The sequence below is a fragment of the Colletotrichum acutatum genome (assembly GCF_030867785.1).
Source record: "Colletotrichum acutatum strain CBS 112980 chromosome Unknown BDZ83scaffold_192, whole genome shotgun sequence".
In the NCBI taxonomy this organism is placed as follows: Eukaryota; Fungi; Ascomycota; class Sordariomycetes; order Glomerellales; family Glomerellaceae; genus Colletotrichum; species Colletotrichum acutatum.
The window spans coordinates 21,924-45,938 of record NW_026849186.1 but is presented as its reverse complement, the minus strand read 5'-3'; the positions used below and the strand labels follow the sequence as shown (position 1 = coordinate 45,938).

General features: G+C 53.5%; 4 protein-coding genes across 4 annotated transcripts; 3 read left to right on the top strand and 1 right to left on the bottom strand.

Annotated features, from left to right (window-relative positions):
* Window positions 1–8,292: 8,292 nt before the first annotated feature.
* On the top strand, window positions 8,293–9,166 carry BDZ83DRAFT_657473 (uncharacterized protein; the record flags this gene model as incomplete). The annotated part of the gene is made up of 3 exons (XM_060510964.1): window positions 8,293–8,344; window positions 8,423–8,554; window positions 8,949–9,166. 3 exons carry the CDS (start codon window positions 8,293–8,295, stop codon window positions 9,164–9,166), a joined length of 402 nt encoding a protein of 133 aa, XP_060358364.1.
* A 5,804-nt stretch (window positions 9,167–14,970) lies between these two features.
* On the top strand, window positions 14,971–16,189 carry BDZ83DRAFT_154604 (myb-like DNA-binding domain-containing protein). The gene has a single exon (XM_060501349.1). The coding sequence runs from the start codon at window positions 15,190–15,192 to the stop codon at window positions 16,084–16,086; it is 897 nt and encodes a 298-aa protein (XP_060358363.1). The 5' UTR covers window positions 14,971–15,189; the 3' UTR covers window positions 16,087–16,189.
* A 294-nt stretch (window positions 16,190–16,483) lies between these two features.
* On the bottom strand, window positions 16,484–17,463 carry BDZ83DRAFT_154627 (uncharacterized protein). Its single transcript, XM_060501350.1, has one exon. The coding sequence runs from the start codon at window positions 17,293–17,295 to the stop codon at window positions 16,696–16,698; it is 600 nt and encodes a 199-aa protein (XP_060358362.1). The 5' UTR covers window positions 17,296–17,463; the 3' UTR covers window positions 16,484–16,695.
* An 883-nt stretch (window positions 17,464–18,346) lies between these two features.
* On the top strand, window positions 18,347–19,615 carry BDZ83DRAFT_154598 (uncharacterized protein). Its single transcript, XM_060501348.1, has one exon. It carries the CDS (start codon window positions 18,485–18,487, stop codon window positions 19,445–19,447), a length of 963 nt encoding a protein of 320 aa, XP_060358361.1. The 5' UTR covers window positions 18,347–18,484; the 3' UTR covers window positions 19,448–19,615.
* Window positions 19,616–24,015: the final 4,400 nt, after the last annotated feature.

Below are 24,015 nucleotides of genomic sequence, written 5' to 3'. Positions count from 1 at the left end.
AACTCCAATCTCATCCCTGAGGACAGTAACCCGTGAACTTTCACGACAGATTCGGCCAATGAATGCCCCCCTAATGGAAAACAGAAATGTTAAGGGGTTCAGAACGATGGTGCTTCTTCGATATGTAAGATGGGCTTGTGCGAGACAGGAGTCGCACGACCGTTCAAACCCACCTAGCTAAATCTACAGGGCACACCGTGACATCTCGAGGCCGCTGCGGTACCAAGAACCACGTCCAATTGGCGTTAATGAGATGTCTGTCTGTATGAACATGGTCAAAAGTTTCATATTCTCCTTCCACCGGTACTCTTGATCTTCAGACACCACGACCGCAGTTTGTGATAACAATCGCCATAACAAGGAAATTAAAAGCAGAAGGAGCAGAGGCAGTAACAAACGCAACAGACAGCATCGTTTCCGGAGGAAGCTTGGCAATGGGATTCATCGTGGTCAAGGTGAACTAGCACAGAGTACCAGCGTCTTCAATGTCTCTACCACATGGAAGACGAGATTAGAGCAAGTAAATCAAGAATGACGGTAGATCACCTAGAAGTCTTCATTCCAGTCCCCCGAACGAGCTAGGATATGGGACCACTGGTTCATATCTTGTGGCTGGCTCAAAGGCCAAGGCAAGAATTATGGCCACGTTATTCGCGACAGCAACATATTCAGTGGCACGCCTGTCGCCCGTCGCTTGTCAATAGTCCGACGCATGTTGCTGGCCAAAGGGCGGCCTAGGTATCCGTGGGTTTGGCTGGAACTGCCTTCGTTGGTCAAGCAATTACGACAGAAAGGTGGCTGGCTGGCTAGTCCTCCAGACGTAACGGACCGTTGTGCTGGGAACCGTTGTGCTGGTACCGCCGCGGTGGAACTAAATAACGAGACCTCGCTCGGACATTTGTCTGTAAACACTTGCCCCGGGCAGCAGTGCTACTGGCGCCGGATGCATGAAAGCTTGGTCCTGCTCACGCCAACGACATTGCAGCCATGGTGAAGATGTAGCTTTGGTTCATCCAGTGGGCCGTCGCCGAATCGGATAGGGAGGATACGCCGAGGACGGCAGGAACACGGTCAGTCAAATAGTGATCATCTCGTGCGGCAGCAGCTTGCGCGGGAGGGTATACTGAGGTAGATACGGAGATGACGGGCCAACTGGACTTTTCAAATGCTTACTGTAGCCCTCGGGATTGTGCATGGGGAGTCAACCGAACAGCGAAGGAACCCGCCGTGTAGACAACGCATAGATGGTTCTGCTATGGCCATAAGCTGTAGCCGGAATCTTCTCTCCACAAGGTCACTACAACAGCTGGGACTCCTTTGAGGAAGCTTACCTCGCGGTGGGGAAGATGGCTAACTGTCCAACCCGTATCTTCACCTGAGCGGAAAGAGCTCCAGCCCCTACCATTGGCTACTCGGAAACCTTGTTGGAGTGGAATGGCGAGCGGACGGTGAGTGAACGTACGTATACGATTTGTTGTTGGAGCTTCGATATCGTTGCGTGGGGTGGAAAGGGGGGATGGATGCACGTCAAGCACGGAACGTTCTCGCTCCGAAAATGCACCAAGGGCTAAGAAGACTGATTGGATGGCTGTATAAATGGCACTGGGCAGAAGCTAGAGTTTGGGAGCTGGGAATAGAAGCGCAGATACGGGGACAGGGATCAAGGAAACAAGTGCGAAGGTGAGGTGAGGAGAAGAAGGACAATGGACAGGCGGCAGGGAGCCGGTCGGGACGCGAGTGATGGTGACATGGTCAGGGTACGGTGAGAGCGATGAGGAATCAAATGCACAAGTTCAGACAGAGCTGATGGGAAACCGGCCGGAGCTTCTTTACATTTCGGCGCTGACATGCCCTGCATGACGATGGTGAGTTCCATTGTTGTATTCTTGCGGATACCTTACCTAGACTGAGGTGTATCCGTACAGCCAGCCTCTGGCCTCTCCCCCTGTGATACTCAAGAAACGACGACGAGCCGGGGTCGGCTGGGAATAGATGCAGGTGAGGTGCAGCTGGAGGTGGAGATGCTTGTTTCATGAAACCGACGGGTCGGTTATGAGCTAATGATTCTTTCCTGCTGTTGCTGTGAGATTTCCGTATGTACGGAGTAGCCATGTACTGGGCATGTCCTGGCTGGAGATCATTGGTAGGCCCCGGGGGAGGGCCGGGGACAAAATTGTAGAGGTGGGTCCGCTTTGAAGGGGGAATTTGAGAGGGGGGGAAAAAAAAAAGAAAAAAAAGGATGGGGATGCAGCAGAGGGAAGGGGCAGCATATGAGGAAAATGCCAAATCGCCAAAATTCGCTTGCGATGTCCATTTACGGCCTAGTCCAGCTAGCATGGAGGTGCTAGCCTGTATCCGTACGGAGTTTTTTCTTCGTTTTTCTTCCCCTCTCCTCACCAAGTATCCGTACCCAAGGCTCCAGGACAGGAGAAGGAGAGGGAACCTAGTTTGTTGGCGAGGATGTGGAGCTACCAAGTGTACCATGGCAGGGCATGCTAGAATCATCCCAGAACAGCGAGTTGACTACAACTATTGAATCGACAACACCATGCTACTGTCGTGTGCATGGCATAGTTTGTATGAGACGATGGTTTCTACAGCTGAATCCTGAATGTTGGAGCTGAAGTTGAAGCTACCGAGTCCAAGGAGGCCAGAGAGTGGGGGGCTGATAGTTCTGCAAAAGAGAGAGAGAGAGAGAGAGAGAGAGAGAGAGAAGTACGAATGCCCAATGCGGACCAGCATGCGTCTACTCCATGTCTTGCGGATACCTTCACTCGTCAAAGGCTTCTTCTATCCATCATCCCAAAGCTCTGTCTGCCATAGACTTGCCGTCTTCGTCCGTGCCAGAATGTGTCATCCTAACACGGCGTGGCGGTTGGCGGCGCGGATGGTTTGGCAGAGGTGCTGACGGCCAAAGGAATATGGGCAAATTATGCATGCGTGACAAACGACAGCCAACCGTTGGCATCATCGTCAACACCTGCAGCAGGAGTATTCGGCAGAGAACGCACTTGCCGTTCGTTCGTATGCCACTTGCGCCTTCGGTCCCGTAGTGTCGGTCCGTCCGCTCGCCAGTCCATTGCCGTCAGCACGCTACAGCACACACAACGTCGAGAACCATACAGCTGGAAAGGATGCCAACGGTCTTTGCTTGCGGGTTTCAACGTAGCCTATTCCTTGGTGCAGCGGCTGCCACCGCTCCAGGGGACCTAGTCGCCGGTGTCCCAAGCCCTCGGGCGCAGCTAACACGGACGAGGTACGCAAGCCACAATCAGCGCCTACGGCGTAGGGCTTGCCAAAGGATATGCTGCTGGCCCCGGCCGGGCCCAACGCCGCCGATTATGGCGTCGGACGAGATACCACTTTGGGCACAAATGTCCCGGAACACGCTCCAGCATCGGCGGAGGCAGAGTCGTTCGTCCTTTCAATACAGCGCGAGCCAGTCGGCAGTTGAAGCCGATCTGTCTAATCCGTCCCGATTCTTCGTTTTGCCGTGGCCATAGGCGTGAAAGCTGCCATCCCATACTACCTAGGTAACTCAGACATCCGATTTCCCAAGGGCTCGTTCCGTTGTAGATCTCGCCGACACATATCATGCATGATCGGGTTTTCAACCTCACAAGTGCAATAGTTCCTCATCGTTTGGTCCCTCCCCACGAAGCAGCATCAGTCATTCGACAAAGAAACGTTATGTGATCCCTCAATTTGCCAATATGCGACAGACACGACGCGGCTGGATAAGGGTAGGAGCCAGGAGCTAGGGATTATGACGAAGCACCGCTGACAGTATCCGGCAACATTGATATGATGGGAGGAGATGGTGGATGACGGCGCCATCATCCCTTCGCCGTTGAACACCCCTCGAGCTAAACATCCGGACCTGGGGGCTTAGGTCCCAGAGGAATGGGAACGAGGAGTTGGGCAGGCAGCCACGGCGTCCAGCCCAAGCAGGTCGGCAAGCGTCTACACTACCTGTACCAGAGTTAGCGTCGACCCGGTAGCGGGGGCGCACTGTCGGGTACCACGGTATGACAATTTCTCGTGGAATGGGGGTGTGCTGCTTGTCGTTAGTGGAAGGTCTGGATCCATAGTTACGGACGCAAGCCATGCCACCCCCTAGCATCCCGTTGCGGAGACCAGACCTGTCGACGGACGTAACCGCGAGTGTGGTGAGGTAGCCATAGGTTCGTTACGATGCCATGGGGGTGCACCCATAAACACGGACAAACAAGCTATGTATCGCTCGTTTGTCGAGCACTACCTTGTCAAATGGATTCTATTTCTTTTTCGTCTGCCGCGATTTACGATTTGGCGCTTGTATTTTCCCTCCGTCATCTGCGATCGGGTTCTCTCGTCAGTCGGTCTCGTTCACGTCGGCCCTGGTTCAGGAGGAAGACCACCCAAGTACGAGACGCCATTCATGCAAGTCTCATGCAAGGTGCCTGAAGTGGGCTCCCTGTGACGAGGGCGTGTATTCGCGTCAATATCCGTCTTCGTAGGAATATTGCGTGCAAGGAATGCGAATAGCTGCATGCTTTGTGAATCATGGTCCATCCCGCGGCCCCAAGACCCATGCCAGCCGCGGTCCCAATCGTTTGGTTAGGATTGAACTGGGGCTTGAGTGATTTGGACTGGGGTCTGGCTACCCTACAGCCGGCTTGCGGTAGGACTAGGCGTTGTGGCAGAGAAGGAGCTTGGTGCCTCGTGGTCTGGAGAATCCTTTGTAGGCCGTTGCTGGGGGCCGGCTAAGCCGCGATGGGTCAAGTCCCAGATGTTGATACTCGCCCAGGTGTTTCCCAGTGCTTCCGCATGCGTCGAGGTATTGATGATGTCGATGACTGTTTACAGTACGCCTGGCAGTTGCCGACAACGGGCGTAGGCCAGAGGCGGCGACCATGGCAGCGTTTCGAAGGGCTAGGAAATGTTGTGTCCGCATGCGGCAGCTTTCCTAGCAGTCTAGCAGTGGCTCAACAAGATGGGAGGAGCCATAACCAGACGCGGCGTGAAGTACGTGCGTAGTGTGACGGGCTGTTGTCTGTAAGATCCTTCTTATCGGCAGCAAGCAGTGATCCTCGGGTCCAGGAGGCTGGGCTTGGATGTTGGGTCTTGGCCTGGCCCAGTAGAGTCGTTGACAAGAACAATGAAAAGTAAAAGTGTAAAGATCGAGACATAGCCTCGTGTGGGAATCCTGACTCCACAGCATCGACAATGAGGGTAAGGTAGTGAATGGGTGAGTGACGCTATCTCCGGATGCCATATTGCCGCGCCAGGAAAGAAACATTGACGGATTGGGCTTTCGTATCTCGTGAGCCCCCCTGCTCCTCTATAGCTGATGCTGGTTGCCTGCCACCGCCCTTGGGCAACATGACACTATCGTAGGAGATACAGGCCCAGGGTGGCGTGCAAAGGAGACACGGGTGGAACCGACGGTCCATACTTGGGCGGAATAATGGCAGGGTCGGGCGATGCGGAAACTAGAGAGACAGCCGGCCTTTGCACTTGTTGTAACGATTGTCGTGTATCAACGTGATGTTACTTCCTCATCCTTACCTAGCCCTTGATCGGGAAGATAGTGAAGGGAGGGAATGGAGGATGAGTGAAGGTCGAGTGGGATCAGGAAAGCTGGATGAGCGCTATAAGGTGCCTCATTACCTAGTGATTGATTTCTGGCCTCGTTATTTGTGGTGCGATGCGTAGGTGGTGGTGCAGTCCCCATGTTATGGTTCAACGCTTCGGACGGTGCTGTCCTGCAGATGCCGTATCACCTCACTTGCAGATAGGTGTGCGTACTAACGTGGCCCATGCCTCAGGTTACCTAAGGTACCTTGCTATGTAAGGTACTTTGGATAAGGCGAGAGAGTTCATGAGATAAGGTAAGGTAGGTACCTACCTTATGGTCGCTGTCGGTGGTATATACCTGATACCTGCCTTACCTTAGGTAAGGCGCTCCGTACCTTAGGTATGTGCCTTACTCCGTACATTCAGGAAGGTAAAGGTAAGGCAGGCAATAAGGGCACTTTACCTAATGCCCTGGGTGCTTGAGTTGGCGGGCACGCGGGGAAAGAAACCGCCGTTGGTTCTTTTCGGGCGGTCCCAGCAGGATGGCTCTGACTTTTGGTTGGTCCCAACAGGAAGGAAGGTGTGTAAGCCTCCCGGCGATCCGCACAAGGACCTTCTTGTCTTTCTTTCCTTGGACGCCAACCAAAACGCTCGAGGCACCATGGCACCCTGCCGCCCACACGCCGACCCCTGGTCACTAAGATCAGAGGTGCTATGAGGAAGGAATGACTATTACTCCACTACCTAGGTACTTACTTTTGTATCGGTAACTCACAAATATTGTCTTTTCTTCTTCACCTACTCACCTTGGCATCTTGAGCCCGACAAGGCGAGTTCGCATTTGTATCCGGACCGAGTAAGAGGGGACGATACAAAATGACGGAAAGTTCCGGTGTTTACTGACCCCAAAACTCTGGCAGACACTCGTCCATACTTTTGTTACTTGGGGAGTGCGCAAAGCATCGTCCCTATTCCGTAGACTCCACGGACACCTCAGTCACCCGACCAAGGTAGATTAGAGAATGAAGATTCTGCAGACTATGTACACAGAGTACTAGTATCATCTGTTTCCGTCTCCGAGTCCGCGTCCGCACCCGTTCTACCATATCCTGCTGTGAGCGGAGAGCAGCAAGACCAAGGATAGGTAGGTATTGAATTTGGCAGTGTGCTTCTGCAAGGCACCTCCAGCTATGATAAACCCTGCAGAGGAGGAAATAGGACGGATCCAGCCCAGGCCCCAGGGCTGCGGACCACGGTGCCGACCTCCTTCGTTGTTAAGACCAGCCGCCGTACCTACTCGGTATTCCATCCCTGCTCTGCCCGTGAAGAGAAGGCAGGGAAAGGCAAGGGATCCCCCGGGTGTTTGTCAAGTACCTATCTCACCTTGGCTGTTGCGGCGTGCCGTTGATGTCGGTGCACGTCCCCAAGGCAGGGCACCTGGCAATGTACCTAGTCCTCGCCTCGATAGCCAATCAGACCCTTGATTCTCACCAGATCTCGCATTGCCGGCCACATTCGGCAGGTGGTTCTTGCAGCTGGATGGGGTCGGGGGATACGTACTCGCCTACCTTACCCACCTACCTTACCTAGGTAGCAAACTCATCCTCCACTGTCTTCGTGACTTTCATCTTACCCACCCGACATCACCATGCTTGTTACCAACCGTCACCTCAGCACTGACGTGTGTATTTTTACTCAGCATCCACCACGCCGAAACGACGCCAAAGATTCTTAGATGTCGGTCGACGATGGAAAAAGAAAGCTGCTCCTCTCAATCCCACCCGTTGCTGCCTTACTTTTGGTCCAGATTGGGCCCACGAGAGGCTCACTTTACCCTCTCTGATGCTCCAACCGTACGGATACCTACTGCATGCACTGCCATACTACCAGTACCCATACAGACAGAGTGCAGCTGAAGTTTGGGCGTTTGCACTCTACTCCGGACGCAGGATACCTGACCTCGAAATTGCCCCGATTTGAATTCGTCAACAAGACAAGATGTCATTCTCGCCAAGTAGAGACAAAATAGGAAAACGCCACGACCACGGCTGCAAGACACTCATTCGTCCCCTCCCTGGCACTCTCGCGTGCCTTACAGGCTAACCCTCACCGCGTTCTGTTCTTACCTTGCCTTGCTGATGCTTCCGCACTCCGTACGGACACAACTTGTACACTGAGAACGAGAATTGAGAATGAGGCAGGGCGCGGTGAAGGAGAAACATGCAGTCCTTGGCTTTCTTGGCTACCTCCTCACACTTTGGTTTGCTGAATACCTATCCCACTGCTTTGCGCTATTAGGCGTTGGGAAAATAAGACAACAAACTACCTACCTCACCTAACCTTACCTTTGAGGTACGCAATAGAGGATGAAGGGCAAACATAGACTCTGCAGCGCCGTATGCCGGGTAATGTCCGTGTCTGCAATTGCAGTTGCGCCTTGCATATGCACCTCGATTTCAAATCCTATTTGCATTCTTCATTTTCTTTTCTTCATCTCTCGTTTCTTTTCTTGCTTCTTCTGCTTGCATTTGATCTTCCTCCTTTGCCTCGGCAGCTCGGGGCACAGCCTGAGGTGCCAGCAATGAGCATCCCATCTCCGCATCGTCCGTAACTCTTCGGCCCTACCGCTCCCTGGACCCCGGAAACGCAGCAAGACTTTAGGGTTTGTTGATACCTCAAGCTCAGCGCATCTTGTCATGGAAACGGGGCGTGTGCATTCACGTGTGCGCAGGCATGCATTTGCTCGTGCCGCTTTTCGCCCCATCCCACCCATCATGTGGGCGCCGTGAGTCCGTGACGTTTTGTGGTAGAAGCGCCAGGGCGGCTATTGGAAGCTTGCGGCGAATGCGAATGCGCGCCGCAGCACCGTCCATCTGGGAGGTACTGTCATCTGTGGAAACGGCCACGGTGCCCAAGGACAAATGTACCTCTTCACCCGTCTCTGCTGACAATGAACATCCCTATCCGATTCCTGGTTTCACGATCTGGACCTTAGGTCAATGCTCGGGAGCCAAAAAGACGGCAGACGCGTCCATTTCTTCCCTCTTTTACGGTTTACCGTCTCGACCCCCTCCGGAAGCTTGTCATGATTTGACATGGCTCGTCCCATCATCAACGGAACATCACCGTTATTACATGCCTTGGCGTTGTACCTCGCGGGCGGGTGAAGCACGACGGGTGACCTGAGCCCCTGAGCCTCAGCATTGTTCTCTGGAATTAAGTCACCAGCGACACATCGGTTTGAAATGAAAGATACAGCTATCCTACCCATTTCGAAAGCAAGTCAAAGGTGACTGACTGGTTGCCTGTGCCCAATAGTCCGTTCACACTCTGAACAGTGACGCGGACAATACGCTCCGCCCCTGACACCCGCTGGTCCCCTTGCCTAGGCAAAGCTTGGCTCAAGGGACAATGGTCTGGTGTTTGGTACGAAGCTTGTGTGCTACGGTCGATGGCTAGTACCCGTTGTGAGAATCCCACACATATCTCGTCTCTTGTTCGTTCTATCCACCTGGTCCAGCCCTCGCGGCCCATTCACTTTCTGAACAAGGGCTGGAAATCCGCCGTGGCAAGCGTGGCTTGGAGTGAGCGGATACCCTCGCGCTGAAGCCGGGGCATTGAAGCCACTATTCCCGGAGACATAGCATCAAATTGCGTGTAGTCATGGCCTTCGACGTCTGGAGTCTAATACACAAGGCACTTCAGGATGCAGGCAACATCTGTCCACGGGCAATGCGAGCGGGGTCAGGAACCGTCCTTTCCTCTTTCAATCTTGGTTCTCTGAGCGTCTTTCTAATGGGGTTTCCCGAGCTTAGGCATTCCTCGATGGCCTAGGTGCTATGGATACGGATACTTTGGCTTAGTAACTGGCTTGCCCCAGCACGTTTGTCTAACTCGAGCTACTGCCATCACCACCTTGTAGTTCTGGGCCGTTTTTGAGTGCCGGTTTGCGTTGGTCTGGCCATCTAGTAGATGGTATCCCGTGCCTTTGTTGACCACAAGTAGTAGTCATGACACAGAGGTGCAAGGTCTGCTGCAGAAGCAGAGACTGGAGACGGCCGAGATCCGATAATCCGCATATCAAATCCTGCCGTGCCACCGTGACTGATCATCCAAACGAGTCTTGACTGCTGTGCTGTGCTGTGCTGTGGCTCTTCTCTGAGAGCAGCGACACGCAGCTGAGCCATGGGGTCAATCTCCGACAAGACGACGTGATGATGCATCCGTGACCGCCGCCTGAAAACAGCGTTGCAATTGCCGTGCACATCAAATACCATCTCGATGCTCCGAGGGACTCTGATGGACACAACATTTGACGATGCTATTTCCGGCGCGATAGGCAAGCAAGCCAAATCCAGTCCGGCGCACTATTAGCGCCAAATTCGTACGGATACGCCCGTTTTGAAGAGATATGGAGCGTAGTGTTCAAAACAAGGGTACGTGCCTATGTTGACTCGGGACAAGTTGAACACTGGCGGATGCGGGGGTAGGAAGGGTTCTGGGGTCCTGGGTCTTGAGGCAGGCACAAAGTCAGTCTCAACATACAATTTACCAGACAAGTTACCTAGGTAAGGTAAGGTACTAGGTAAATCGAAGCGTCGGTGCACAACTCCTGTGCGAACACGGATACGTACCGCGCAGTTACGCCATTTTCTGAGCTTACTTAAGCCGCGGCATCAGGGGATAGATATGGCAGGCACATAGGTAGGCCAAATCCTGAAGTGCAGTCCCTCAGAGACGGACGAGAGGCCAAGACGCAAGTCAAAGAGTCTCAGAGCCAAGGTAGAGAACGATGCCTACCTACCCTTTCCGTATTCCATGACAAGTATCTCGTAGCTTCGTAGCACAAACCGTGGAGCTTGGCTCACTTGGCGACCCTGGAGTACCTGGCCGGTTGATGTTGACGTTGACGTTGACGTTGACGTTGACGTTTGACATTGACGTTGACGTCTGGCCGAACGCTTTGGTGTTCCTTTGGTCGGACCGTTTTCCTCAATCCCTTTCTGTTTCTGTCTCTGTGTCTCTCTCTGTGTCTCTTACACACACTCACACACGCACACGCACACGCACACCCTCACCCTATCAATAAACTCGTGCTCTACCGCCCGGAACCGTTCCCCTGCGGTATCGTCCGAGAAGAGCAAAGAATCATTTGCAATTGTGCAACGGCGCCATGCCCATTGTAGTGATACGCCATCCCTATTCGTGCTCCTGACAAAAACTACCAGGCCAATAAAATGCGAGATGAGACCTGCCAGCCCGCCACAGACCAAAACCCGCCCCGACGTCTGATTCATGCACTCCCATCACTCCTCTACATCCACGAATGGCTTAGACCTGGAACTCAACCACTAATATTCGTATCCGTACTTTACGTACGGATACCTACCTACCTACCTTACTTACTCACCCGAGCTACGGATATACAACGCCCATAATTCACCTCGACGTCAACTTGTGCACGAGTACCTAGCGCACTTCCACCTCTTTTTAGGGCCTATCTTCGGGGGCTGCAGCAGCACGGACTGCGGTACAGCAAGCCTATCTCCATTCACCACCTTGCCATCACCTGTCAGCACTCATTCTTGAGAGTCAAAAACTGCCGCCTGTCCACATCTGGCAGAAGCTATGTCAAAGCCACCAACAGCCGTCATCGAATCAGGTTCTCCAGGACCTGAACTCCGACTTTTCTATCTTTTTCTCCCAATACGACGTTTGCTGTACTGTGTTTTCTCTAATGTGACTGCCCGTAGAGTCCTCGGCAGGGCCAAGCAAGCAAAGTTCCGATAGGTAAATAGATGCCAAAGTTGACGGTTGATGGGCAGAGCACATGGCAGCAACCCTTACAGAAGACCCCCCGAGAGCTATTAGAGATCGGATTGTTTCGATCAACCGACCAACCCCACCAAAAACGGTCTTTCGTCCCGAGGTATTCATTCCACCCATCCACCAACGTCCCTGTTCACGGTCAGACCCGTCCTTTGGCCTCCCTGAATTGCAAATCTCTTTACGCCTGAGTCCAGAAGTTGATGCATTCAACCGCACACTGGCCAGAGTGCGGCACGCCATCCAACGGCCATGTTGCAGGCCGAGAGAAAGATTGACGGCGTGAGTGTTGGGTGTGTCCTACCATACCTCTTCTCCTCAGGCTTACGGATCCCTCATCAATGGGTATGGCCCCTCATCGTTGCCACCTCTTACACCACACCCGGCATGATCGCCGGTCCGCCCACCAACTGGTCTCATTCCACTGATTACCCATCCCGGCCAGCTGAACACAGGCAAGACGGGCCTCCCGGGGCGATGAAAGTGTTAATGGCATGACTGTTGCTTCCGTCAACTTTTACACCCATGATTCCGGTCTTGTGTGGGCAGCGTAATGCAGCCGTTTCCAGCGAGGCCGGGCCTGATGCCCTCCGATTTCATCTCGGCCAGTCCATCCGTCTATCGTTCCTTGGTAAGTCCGAAGGCGGACTGGGCCAGGAACGTGAACGGGAACGGCAAGAGTCCATAGGGGTACCGAGCAGGGTTCGCCAGAGAACGTCTGCGGCGTCGGCGTGGGACAGGTGCGCTTCACACTGCGTAGAGTATCGTGTCGACTCGCATCCGCATCGCACAACGCAAGCAAGCCGGGTACAGACACTGCAACTCCAGAAAGCTCGCAGATTCTGCACAAGTGCGCGCCGCCACAACCTTGACCAACCGTAAATGCAGAGTCTGTGCATCGTGCAACTCGCACTCGGTCGGCTTGTTTAGCTGGAGCAAGATGAGATATGCAGCTCAGCAACCAAGTCAGTCGAGTCCTTCGGCTGAAAGCAAGTCGAGTCCGACACGATTCCACAATTTGAGAAAATAAGACTGGAAAACAAAAGAGAGTACACACGAGCAGGGAAAAGTTTAATCATGAATCAAAGGATCAATTCAAGATGAACAGATGTCAGCCTCCTGGACGTATCGCTCGTGCTTCCGTCGTCTGTGCCCACCACAAAAAGAGCAGTGTCAAGGTGCGTTGACCTTCGTCTATCCAACGAAGGCAAGTGAACAGTATCAGACACATACGTGACATTTCGTCAGATGAATGAAGCCTGAACACCGAGCCGACGACGATCCCTGAGAAGTTGAGGTTATCCGAATGCGCCTGGCAAAGTTCGTCAGTCATCAATCTCTCAACTCGGACCCGCCCAGATTGGCCCATGTTGGCCAGTCTCAGTCCAAGCACGTACAGGTGAGTTGAGGTGAGGTAAGGTGAGGAGAGGTGAGGACCGATCATGATTATCCGTCGACCAGATGCCACCACTACTAGAGCCAGAAGTCAGGAACGAGTCGGGGAGACGAATCAGCTGTGCCTAGGCCGTCTCGAATGCGCTTGCATGTGCCGTTTCTTGGGCACCTCTTGGATAGGCAAGAAACAGTTGGACCTCCACGATCGGGAACCCTCGTCGTTCATACTATGCCTCATCCGTCCATCCAGCAGCGGCCGATTCCAACAGCGGGCCACAGCCTGACCATATCCTAGCATCATCCTGGCATCAGATCAGAGAGCAGCCTGTCCCGCTGGGTCCATGGCGTTGGCTTGGTTTTGGGCTGTGGCTTGAGCCGGGACCGCTTTGAGAGCCAGGGACAGGCCCCAATCCCGCCAGTAGAACAAGGATTGTCATCAGTAGCGAAGCTGGAGCCGGGATAGGGATGGTCGACAGGGACTAGGGCAGCACGACGAACAAGACAAGGGCAGGGGCGTGTGTCTTGAAAGGAGATAGCCGCAAGTCAGGCTCGTCGATTGAAAGAAGTCTTTCCCGTCGCCTGGGTCTGGTCGTGGCACCAGCTTCAGCCGTGGGCTCATAGGTTCCCTCCCGCGGTCACTCTGTCATCCATGTCCAGAACAGGAGGTGCGGAAGAACCTTTGGACCATGTTAATATCAAGTTAATACCACTGATATGAAGTGATGCGAGATGATAGCTCGGGCTCGAGAAGGCATCGCTTGAAGTTACCCCGAAATGAGGAGGAAAGTAAACAGAAAGAAAGGCAAGAGGAAAAGAGGGGGAATGGAACAGTTGAGGCTCGTTGGTAGCACCTACCTGAGTATTGGTGGTGGTGGTGGTGGTGTGAGGTACCTCCGAATCCCACCCGTAATGCTGTGTGTACGCCTGTACTGGGTACTGTAGATACCTTATGTCGAGGACGGATGGCTCACCCTGTTGAATAGGTACAAAGTAAGTAACAAGCGGCCCCGTTCCGTACCGCGATTTGAGGTGATCTCCCACGCTACCAGTTTTTCTCTCCACTCACATCACTGGCTGGAGAGAGCGACTCGGGCCTGGATCTAGGCCCTTCTGCTTCCCAGGCTCCCATACCCCGTACCAGACCTCGAGGTACTGCATGAAATGTACTTGTCTCTTCCATTGCTCAAAGGCGACGACAACGACAACGATAACTACGACGACGGATACAGCTAGGTAATATCGACCAGGGCATTGGCATTGGCTCTGGCTCTGGCTCTGGCACTCTCCGTCTCTTTTCTTCTTCTACTTCTTTTTTCTCTTCGCTCTCATATCTCTTGCGGTTGCATGCCCACGCCCATGCCCACGCCCTCACCCATCCCCACACCTCCAGTTCCCGATCTCAGAGGAAGATGTACTTTGCACGAGAACCTCGCATGCCTTTTCTAGCTTTGTAGCTTTTCTTTGTTAGGTTCACCCCCAAGGTCCTTCCTCTGACCCCAAGGTTGGACAGGGAAGGCGGCTGGCCCTTTCCCAGCTTCTTCGGATCGTGCTCTTCTGCATTCTGGACCTCTGCCTTGCGGAGCTGCCCTTGGGCTACTAAGTACCCCTCGCTGCCGCTGCCGCTGCCGCTGCCGCTGTCGGTGATGTTGGCACTTGCCCATGGTACGAAGTGCCCTCTCTCACGGACCTGGGCTCGCTCTCAATTCGGACTAGGTGGGCGTGGGCCAGTCAGACGTGGGCGTGGGACATGGGGCGTGTGCCGGGGGATTTTCACGAACCGTCGCTCCACTTGCCATCATCACCCATCACCCGTCTCTTCTGCTTCTGCTTCTGCGTCTGCGTCTGCGTCTGCGTCTGCGTCTGCGTCTGCTCTGATCCTGATCCTGATCCTGATTTTGATCTACTCGTCTGGACTGGGGCAAGTTCCTTTCATCTACGACACCCCCCGTTCTTATTCTCCCACCCTCTAACCAGGTTCGACCCAAACCTTATCCTTTCTTATTCTTTCGTCGTTGTCCCCCAGACCCTCCAATTTTATTCCTGTAGTCGGTCACTTACGCAGTATTCATACCTACCTACACACCTCCTTCTGAACGCACAGCCTTTCCAACCTGAACGCTTCTGCTTTCGGCACGGTTTCTCCACCACGCTGCTTCCACCTGCTCAACAACATATATACGCAGACATCCCACGCTCATCCAAGACCTCACTCAGCCTCTTCACTCCCATCATCAACTTGCCATTAGCCTTCAACTACCACTTTACAATCATATCTCTTCTGCTCTCATATACATACATACACACACACACACAGATACATCGTCGTCGGACTCCCTTGTGTTCTGCCGATACCGATACTCTCAAATCAACACTTCAACCACTACCTCGCAAAACCTCCCACAGCCAAAGATGTCTCTCGCTTCACAAAGGAGAGGGCCTTGGTCCCAACAGGAAGACGCCTATCTCATGCAGCTTGTCAACGACCAGGGCCCATTGAACTGGGTGCGGATTGCCCAAGCCCTGGGAACAAGGACACCGAAGCAATGCAGAGAACGATTCCACCAAAACTTGAAGCCCACCTTGAACCACGAGCCCATCACTCCCGAGGAGGGTGCCCAAATCGAGATTCTCGTCAACGAGATCGGTAAGCGGTGGGCAGAGATCGCAAGACGGCTGCACGGCCGCAGCGACAATGCCGTCAAGAACTGGTGGAATGGAAGCCAGAACCGCAGAAAGCGTCACGATCGTCGCAGGGCCAACCAGGGCAGCGGCTACGACGACCGCAGATATGGTCACTCTGGTTTCCGACCCACTCTCACCATCAACTCTCATGCCGCTTCCTACTCCCACACAAGACACGGCATGTCATCGCCTGTTTCTCCCGCCTTCTACACTCACAGCCACCCTTACTATCAACTCGAGTCGCCGCTTCCGTCGCCCAACTCTACCTCTTCGCCCGGCAGTGATGGTCTCGACGGAGAGACCTCCACGATGTCCGATGTCGCCTCAAGCTACACCACTTCCCCCCAATGCCTGTCGCGCGGTACATCGCCATCCGTCCAACTGGCCCCGCTCCGCATGGACGAGAGCTCTGCCCCTCGCTCGCTGCCTTCATTCGGCAGTCTCCTCAATGCCCCAAACGACAGAAAAGAAGCCGGTCACATGCGCCTGCCCTCCCTTCCATCGCACCTCCTCACAGCACCCAATTCTCCAGTGAGGAGCACAGTTCAACAAGCTCTGCCGCCGCCCTCTCCTTCAGCTGCGGATAAGGACTCTAGAATGGATGTTTCCGCGCTTCTGGGTTGAGCAAACGACGTGTTCGACATTTGCTTTTGTCTACGTTGAGGTATACAATCCTCATGTATGCCATAATGTACCACTAAAGAGTACATGGGTTCTGAAAGTGTATACCATGTGTAATGGGCGGTACGTCTGGGAATGGGACGCAAAACTTGTACACTGTTTTTTCGGTCATTGCTTTGATACCTGATATTCAAACCCTAGCGAGGGGATGGCGCAATTGGGAGGCCTGAGAAATCAAAAAGGTCTGGCATGGGACGGCGGCAGGACGGTAGAGATTCAGGAACAGAATCTCACCACGCCTTTTGATTTTAGCTATATTATCGTAAAAGATGTATACATCACCATTAATCAAAAAATTACGAAAACATATTTACAACCATGGAAATGCAATGTGACATGAGGAAATGGTATCCTGGTTACAGCTTTCAAGTCTTCTTTGGCCCAGGTACGCCATCTAGGTACGAATACCTACACAAGTGCTCGGGCGGTAGTAATCAAGTCGGCAGTGTCTGGGCGAAACGAGAGGGGTCCCCCACGTTGGTTGGCAGCCACGTCAGCGACGATGAGTGGGAACCTCAAACGTCCAGGGCCAGACTTTCCATCGGTTTTTTTCTAACAGTTATTCCCCGCCGCTGCTCGTTCGGCTGGTATGGATCCTCGATCAAAGTTTGTGCAACGTAGGTGCATACACATATATGGCTCAGTCACAGTGACTGTGTGGCGCAGGGCGCAAGGAAAAACGCGGGACCCAGGCACACAGGGTAAACATATCAAAGTAGCCAGGCTTACGGCTTGATGACAGAGTTGGTGGTTGGTTAGTGAGCGTACAAACTCACATCTAGGCGAGGTTCTGCAGACATCGGATGGCTGAGATGCTCCAATTGCGGATAGGTAAGGATGGCAATGGCTCAGGTAGCTATCAAGGGCGCTAGACAGGGACCAGAGGCACAGGTGAGGCGGAGGACAGAGCGTTCGGTCAGGGCCAACGCTCGCAGCCAAACACGAGATCGGGGATGTTCTGCTGCAGATGAGCGGGTGGGCTCCAGTGTCGATCATGACGAGGATCACGGCAGCGGAATGGGGCAGATGGGAAGAGCGATGAGCGGCGGGGACAAAGAAAAGCGAGGGAGAAGGCGGGCGGCGCAACATGGGGCGGCCGTCATGCATTGCATCGCATGGTGGATAGGGAATATTTCGTCTACTTTCATCCATTCAAACAGATAAATCCCTAGCGTCGAATGAGTCGAGGAAAGATTGTCTACCTTGCAGATATGTATATGTTGGTTGCATCTTCGCAGACAGATGGGCGTTTGTGTTTTAATCTCATGATGACTTCGTTCCTTAGCGAGACCTGGTGGACGCACGCGTTTATCTACCGCAGTAGGTACGGAGTCTGTAGGGCACTTTCCAGCAACGGAACATGTGCCAAGACAGGACGATTCGGTCAATCAATCTGATGCAATACCAGATGCGGAATCGACATGAAGATTTAGCCGCATGTAATTGGAGGGTAAGTCGGTGGGGGGACAGAGGAGGAGGGGATGGGGGATGAAGCACGGCCGAGAACCCTCCCTCGTTCGCATTCCCCTGCTCACTGAAAAGTCAAATAAACATGTCGGCCAATCTCACAACAGTTCTCCAAGTATTTGTCCAGAGGAGGAGAAAAAAAGCCAAAAAAGTAACAAAAGCTTTACCTCGGTACCCCCTGTTTGTAAGTTAGAGTATGAAAATATACGAATCTTGGAAGCTGTGTTCTCGTCATCGGTCCATAAGCAGGCAGGCAATACCCATGGACAATGCGAATCCGTACGGAGTGCCTTCCTCACAAACGTTTACCCACGATGCTCTGCACCTACCTAAGGTATCTACCTACTCACCTGCCTGCTTTCCTCATGTACCTACCTATCTTAGCTGTACGGGGAAGGCGAGACCCGACGAAGACGGCGGCAGGAAGGAAAGATAGACAGAGCGCGCGCGCGCGAGAGAGAGAGAGAGAGAGAGAGAGAGAGAGAGAGAGACAGAGAGAGAGAGAGAAAGAGGAGGAAATGGAGACTAGGCAGACAGGAGAAATGGGAAGTAACAAAGTGACCTCAGCGGATGTATCTTTCCCATCTTTCCCTTCCATTTCCGTCTGGTCCCCACCACCGCCCCTCCTTCGAGGCCGATCCCTAAATCCGGAAACCGGACGACATCAAAGAGACGGACTCGACTCGAGATGGTCAACTCAACCCGACTCGACTTACCATTGCTCTTGTGGCTTTGCCCTGACATTTCTTCAAACGACGCGAGGACGAGGTGAAGAAACCCCTCTTCTATTCTCTTCTCTTCTCTTCCCGGTCCCCACGTAAGGATACCATATCCCATCCATCCTCTTGAGGAATGACGAATTGCAACCGAAACCATGCAGAGTCAGAGGAGGAGGAGCACAGACGTGCCCAAGGCAGCGCGGCAGCGACGTCTATCAAATCAATCAATCACCCTGACAGATAGTTGGCACTTCTTCACACCTGCTGCCGAGGCCCAAGGAGCATTTTCGTCCAATGTCTATTGCCTACTGCATCGCCACCGGCAGAGGTGGTCGTGGTCGTCTACCTACGCATTCGCACCGCACGTACACACTCGCGCACGCTCGCACCAACCGTTGAGGAATTGGCGAGGCATTCAGTTATCCATCAATGGGGACGACGACAAGCACAGGAGTAGAGGGGAGGGGGGGAAACTAGGTGCCACGGTGCACCGTGATCTCCGCCGGACCCTGGTCGCCCGCCCTCGGAATGTTTGTGTCCCGTTGGCGATCCCTGGTACGGAGTACAACCAGCGGATGGCAGCAACCTGGCAGCGAATTGGTAACAAGGCCGTGCTGGTGGGATCAAATAGGATCTGCGGCTCTTTTGGCCCAAAAAGATTCAACACAGCGGGGATAGCCACCAGCCTCGCACACTCGCCCTATTCATCCCTGGAGCCTGTCGCATTATTGCGTCTCTTAAGATCTACGCAATATGTATCGGGATCTCAGCTCGCCTCACGACCAAGCGAATCATGGCCATGTGTACTTGGTAAAGAAAAGGGAACCTGGGGCCAAAAGAAGGAAGCTGGCAGGTACACGAGGGACCAGTCGTCTCCAACCTGGTTGATCAAGGCACCAACAGACATATACCAGATCTACGGATACCCAGGGCGAACGATCGAAGCAAACCTGACTAACGACAGGCAGGAAAGACCAGCCAGTCATCTTCCAAGTGCAGTACTGGCATCTGAAAGTATACCGGTGCCTTGTCTCAGTGACACCCGCTTCGTAATTAACCACGGTCGTGAGCACGGATGGACGATGCCGAGTCCTCCATCTCAACTCGACCAATCGTGAGCCTAGGGATGGTGGGAGGCGTTGTCGTCCGAAGCGCCGGAGCAGCTACCAAGTCAACGTTGACCGTTTCAGACTACCGCCCAGAGAGAACCACGACGGTCACCAGTAGGGTGAGGGCCTGGTCCGCGGCGACCCATATACAGAAAGTACCCAGGAAGACTAGACCCAGCCATACGGGCCGTTTGCAACCACAAGAAAAAGACGTTGGATCGTTCGGCCAAGTCGACACCCATCGCCCGCAACACAGCATATTTGAATGGAAGAAAAAATGGCGGCCGTTCCTCTGCGTTCTACGACTGCAGATCTCGCATCACTTCTCCTCCTTGACGTTGTCGTCATTGACTACATTCTCGGCACGCATCATCACCGGTGCCCTCAACGTTGCATCCCTGTCTGTTTACTTCATTTGAACCGCAGCAACACGATTGAGAAAGAGATGGCGAAGCGGAGGTGTTTTCAGGGCCTTCACCAAGAGAAAATAAAATGAGAAGATTGAAAGTACGTGCGTATCATACGGGCGAAAGAGACCGTTGCTGTTCCCACATGACGAGAGGGAAAAAAGAGTGTGTTCATACACTACGGACGGATGTTGAAACTAAACCACACTAACCTCAGGGACATGGCAGTTCTTCGCTCTCCCGAGTCCCACGCAGGTTGTGAGCATCCGCAGTCCAGGGGTTCAGCAGCTGAGAGACCTCCTTGGCGAAATGATTCCACATCACATCGGAAGCCCGGCGATCATCTGCGTTACTAGGCTAGGATCCAATCTCAACATGACTTCAGTGAAGGGTGTACTGGGGGGGGGAGGGGCAGCGGGGGACCTAGGCGGTTCTTGGCTGCCACTGCGACGCTGTGAGAATTCGGGTGCCGTTGTAGCTGGTGATCATGCCCGAGGGGGTTAGACAAGTTTTGGTCGTCAATGAGGAAACGGGCACGAAAGAAAAAAAGGGGGGGAGGGGTGTGAGATCGAGTGGAAACCGGCGCACAAAGTACAGAGAGAGTGACATGGGGGGGGGGGCACACCCAATTTCTTGGGGAGCCCAATGGGCCAGCAGCTGGGTAAACGATGTGAGGTTGAATCTGAGATGCAATTACATCTGGGCCCAGCTGCGGTTCTCAATGGCACAGTCCCTACGGTGTGCTCAGTATCCGCAGGAGTTTGGTAGGATCCGAACGGATACAAAATGATATTAAGTAGTATTCGTAAGATAGACGACTCTGGGTCGGCACGGCCATGGAACATGTTCGCCCCATGCCCGGCGCCCCGGGCCAATGGGCTCCCGTCGATCAACGGTCGGCCAGCGGCATAAGCGCAGGCGAACGGGGACAAGGGGACTGGGAGCTGGGAGGTGACAAGGATGGAGCCAGCTCTCATAGCGGGAAGCCTCACGAGCAGGGGTGAGCGAGGCCGTTGCCATTTAGAGAGCGTAAGCAGAATGCATATGATATTATGTGGGGATATGCTCCGCTGTCCAGTGCGGGTACGCAAGTACGGATAATCGTTAGGTAGTGTACGTCTGTTTGATCCCCGGACCATCGAAGTCGACAGGAGAAGGAGAGTGGGATTTGCAGAAGCTTTTTCTGTAGTATCCCCGGGACCCCACCAACGTAGGTACGAGATATTCACACCCGCCGAGCACAAGAACAGACTACATAGGTAGTAGTGAAGACCACGCGACAAGGGAGGAGGCGTGGAAGGAAGCAAGCAAGCAAGCAGGCATAGGCACAGGCAAGCTTCAATTTCAATCTCAGCGCAACAACAGGGGGGGGGGGGCAGACACGGTGGATGGGAAACAAAACTTGGCATATTCATCATCCATGATGCACCAACCAGCCCGTTACCTACGCAGTAGAGGCCACGAATATCTACAGGCTACCTACCCACCGCCTCTTTGGCTGCATCACACCTGGCACACACGCACTCTCTCTCCCGGTCGGTGCTCCGCATGCGCAGCATCATATCGAGATTGCAACGTGCCAACCCACCGGCCAGCCACTCAGCCCTTCAGCCGTTATACGGGTGCCTGCTGTCTCTCGCCCCTGGACTGGGTCTCTTGTGTGTCTGAGACAAGAGGCTAGACCAGGGCCAGGCGGGTAAGGTATTTGCAATTGGGTACCCGTACGTAAGGTAAGGTGCGCGGGTAAGGCCCTGTGAGAGTGAGTCCTGAGTCCTAACACGTCAAGCGAGATTCCCGTTGGCGTTGCTGCTGTGCGCGTTGTTTCCGTCTGGACACAACAGGATAAGGACAATCCAACCGACCACTCTCACTCTCTCTCACATCAGACTCGTCATATCCGATGGACTCTTGACTGTGGAGTGTGTGGACAGCTTCTGCTGCCCGTTGCAGGGCCTCACGCCCGTCATGGACATGACAGGGGGTTTTCCTGTGGTGGACGGATTACCTACGGTAGAATCCATCATGCCCCATCCATTGTCCGCACGTCATATCCGCTCTTGACTTGCTTTACCTAACCAGACCTTTCCTTCCTTAGATAGCTGTGCGAACAGACGGGTCTCCCCGATCTTGCAGCTGCCGTCTGCCGCCTGCCTGCCTGCCTGCCCGTTGGTGCTCTGCGAGGTAACCGCACGTACGGTGCAGATGTGCATACTGCCATACCATACCTTCCTTATCCTCCCTCCTCACACTAAGGTACTCCGTACACAGCACTAACACTAAACAATATGTTCGCTAGAGAAGAACGTTATTTCCTTTTCTTGGCCCCTACCGAACATTGCTGATTACTGACGATACGTCCTTCCGTATACGCATCGTTGCATCCCTTCCAACTTCTCGTAGGGCAACAGCAGCTTCCCCGTTCACGCCGTTGTCTCGCCTCGAGCACGTATGCCCGGCATGCGTCCAACCTCAATGTGAGTACATAATAAGGATATTGAGGCTGCGAGGGCACTACTTACTTTTGCTAATGATTGGCAAAACACACCCCCGTGTCCCTCCCTGTCCTAGACACACGATACCCAGCAGGTATGTATGTTTGTTTGTTGTGCAAGGACTGAGATGGACAAACAGGCCGGCCCCCATCCCCCATCTCATCCCATGGTAAAGGAACACGATCCCCCATCGAACCCCGAGTTCCAGATCAAATGCAAATGCAAATGGGAATGTAACCTCAAATGCATTGGTAAACCACCCCTCCCCCCGGACCCGACGGTTCCACGACAGGGATGACAAAAACAGTCTCTCCAAAACCTGGTCCCTCACCGGTTCCAAGACCTGCAGAACGGATATCACTACTCATATCCGCGGCTGTGGTTCACACCGATTCGATCTCGGCGTGCAACAGACAACAGGAAAAAGGAACAACAACCGTCACAGCCAAATAATCTCAGCCAAAATATTTTTCATTCAGGCCGGAGGGCCACATAGCCCAGACATGATGGGGATCTATCCACTATCCACCTCCCACTTTCCCACTCTCCCACCCCGTTCGCTCGCTCGCTCTACTTGCCGCTCTCCCCGCTCCTGTTGCAGGACGTTTGGTAACACTTTACCGGCGGATGAAGCACCTTGCCCTGGCCTGGCACTTGCTTGTTGTTCTCTGTTCTGTGCATACGGTATACTCCGTACGGATACCCATGTTTCGAAGAAGCCTCACAGCCTCAGCCTCACTTCCCAGCTTCTTCCCTGGTTCTCTCTTTTTTCTACCATGTTACTAGATGTATGCTTGTCCTTTGCCTGATAGCGCATCTGTGATGTGACGTCTTGTCTAAACCCGTATACGAACAGAAATCTCACTTGGAATACCCCCTGATCATCGCCGGACGTAGCATCCAAATGATACATCTCGATAATTAGATGCCACCAGGTTTTCCTCACAGACACAATCTCCCGAGACCCTTGCCAGCTAGGCATAACGGCGTCAGGATGTAGTTTGTCCTTGTTTTACTCCAGCTGGTTAAAGCCACATGCCTCTAGTAACGCCACATTTTACGGAGCTTGGCTCCGGTACAAGATTGGAGAGAGACCCTAAACACTAGTCCGAAATAGACGTGCGAATACTGTGCAGTAACTGGGGGTAGAAAAGCCGGTAGAAGCGAATAGAGCGAGACATGCTTGGTGGTGAACCTATCTTGGGCGTAAATTCCCATCATGACAAATATCGGCTCCACCCTGGTCCCTCCAGTCTTTAGTCTTCAGACTTGTCGTGCGGCGTGCCTGTGTGTTGACTCTCGAGTCAAACAGTCAGTGCCAAGAGTGCCTCTTCCGGGTGAGCTAAACATCAACTACCTACTGCCGTCTGTGTGCTCCGTAGGTACGCGGTACGTAGAGTACGTACCTTGTCTGTAGGGCAAAATGACAGACAGGCAATGGCCAGTGCCCAAAAAGCGACGACAGCATCACATCTCATTATGATACTGTCATCGACGCAACACTCTCTCGCACGTACACAGTCAGCCACACCGTCAATGCAGGTCCATACTGCGAACACCACCATCAGTCCACTCTCCTGCCGCCGCTACCTACCTACTTGCATTGAAGCTGAACCTTTGCTATCGAAAATCATGGCGAACTATCACCCTGAGCTGACGATGAGATAGAGAGACAGAG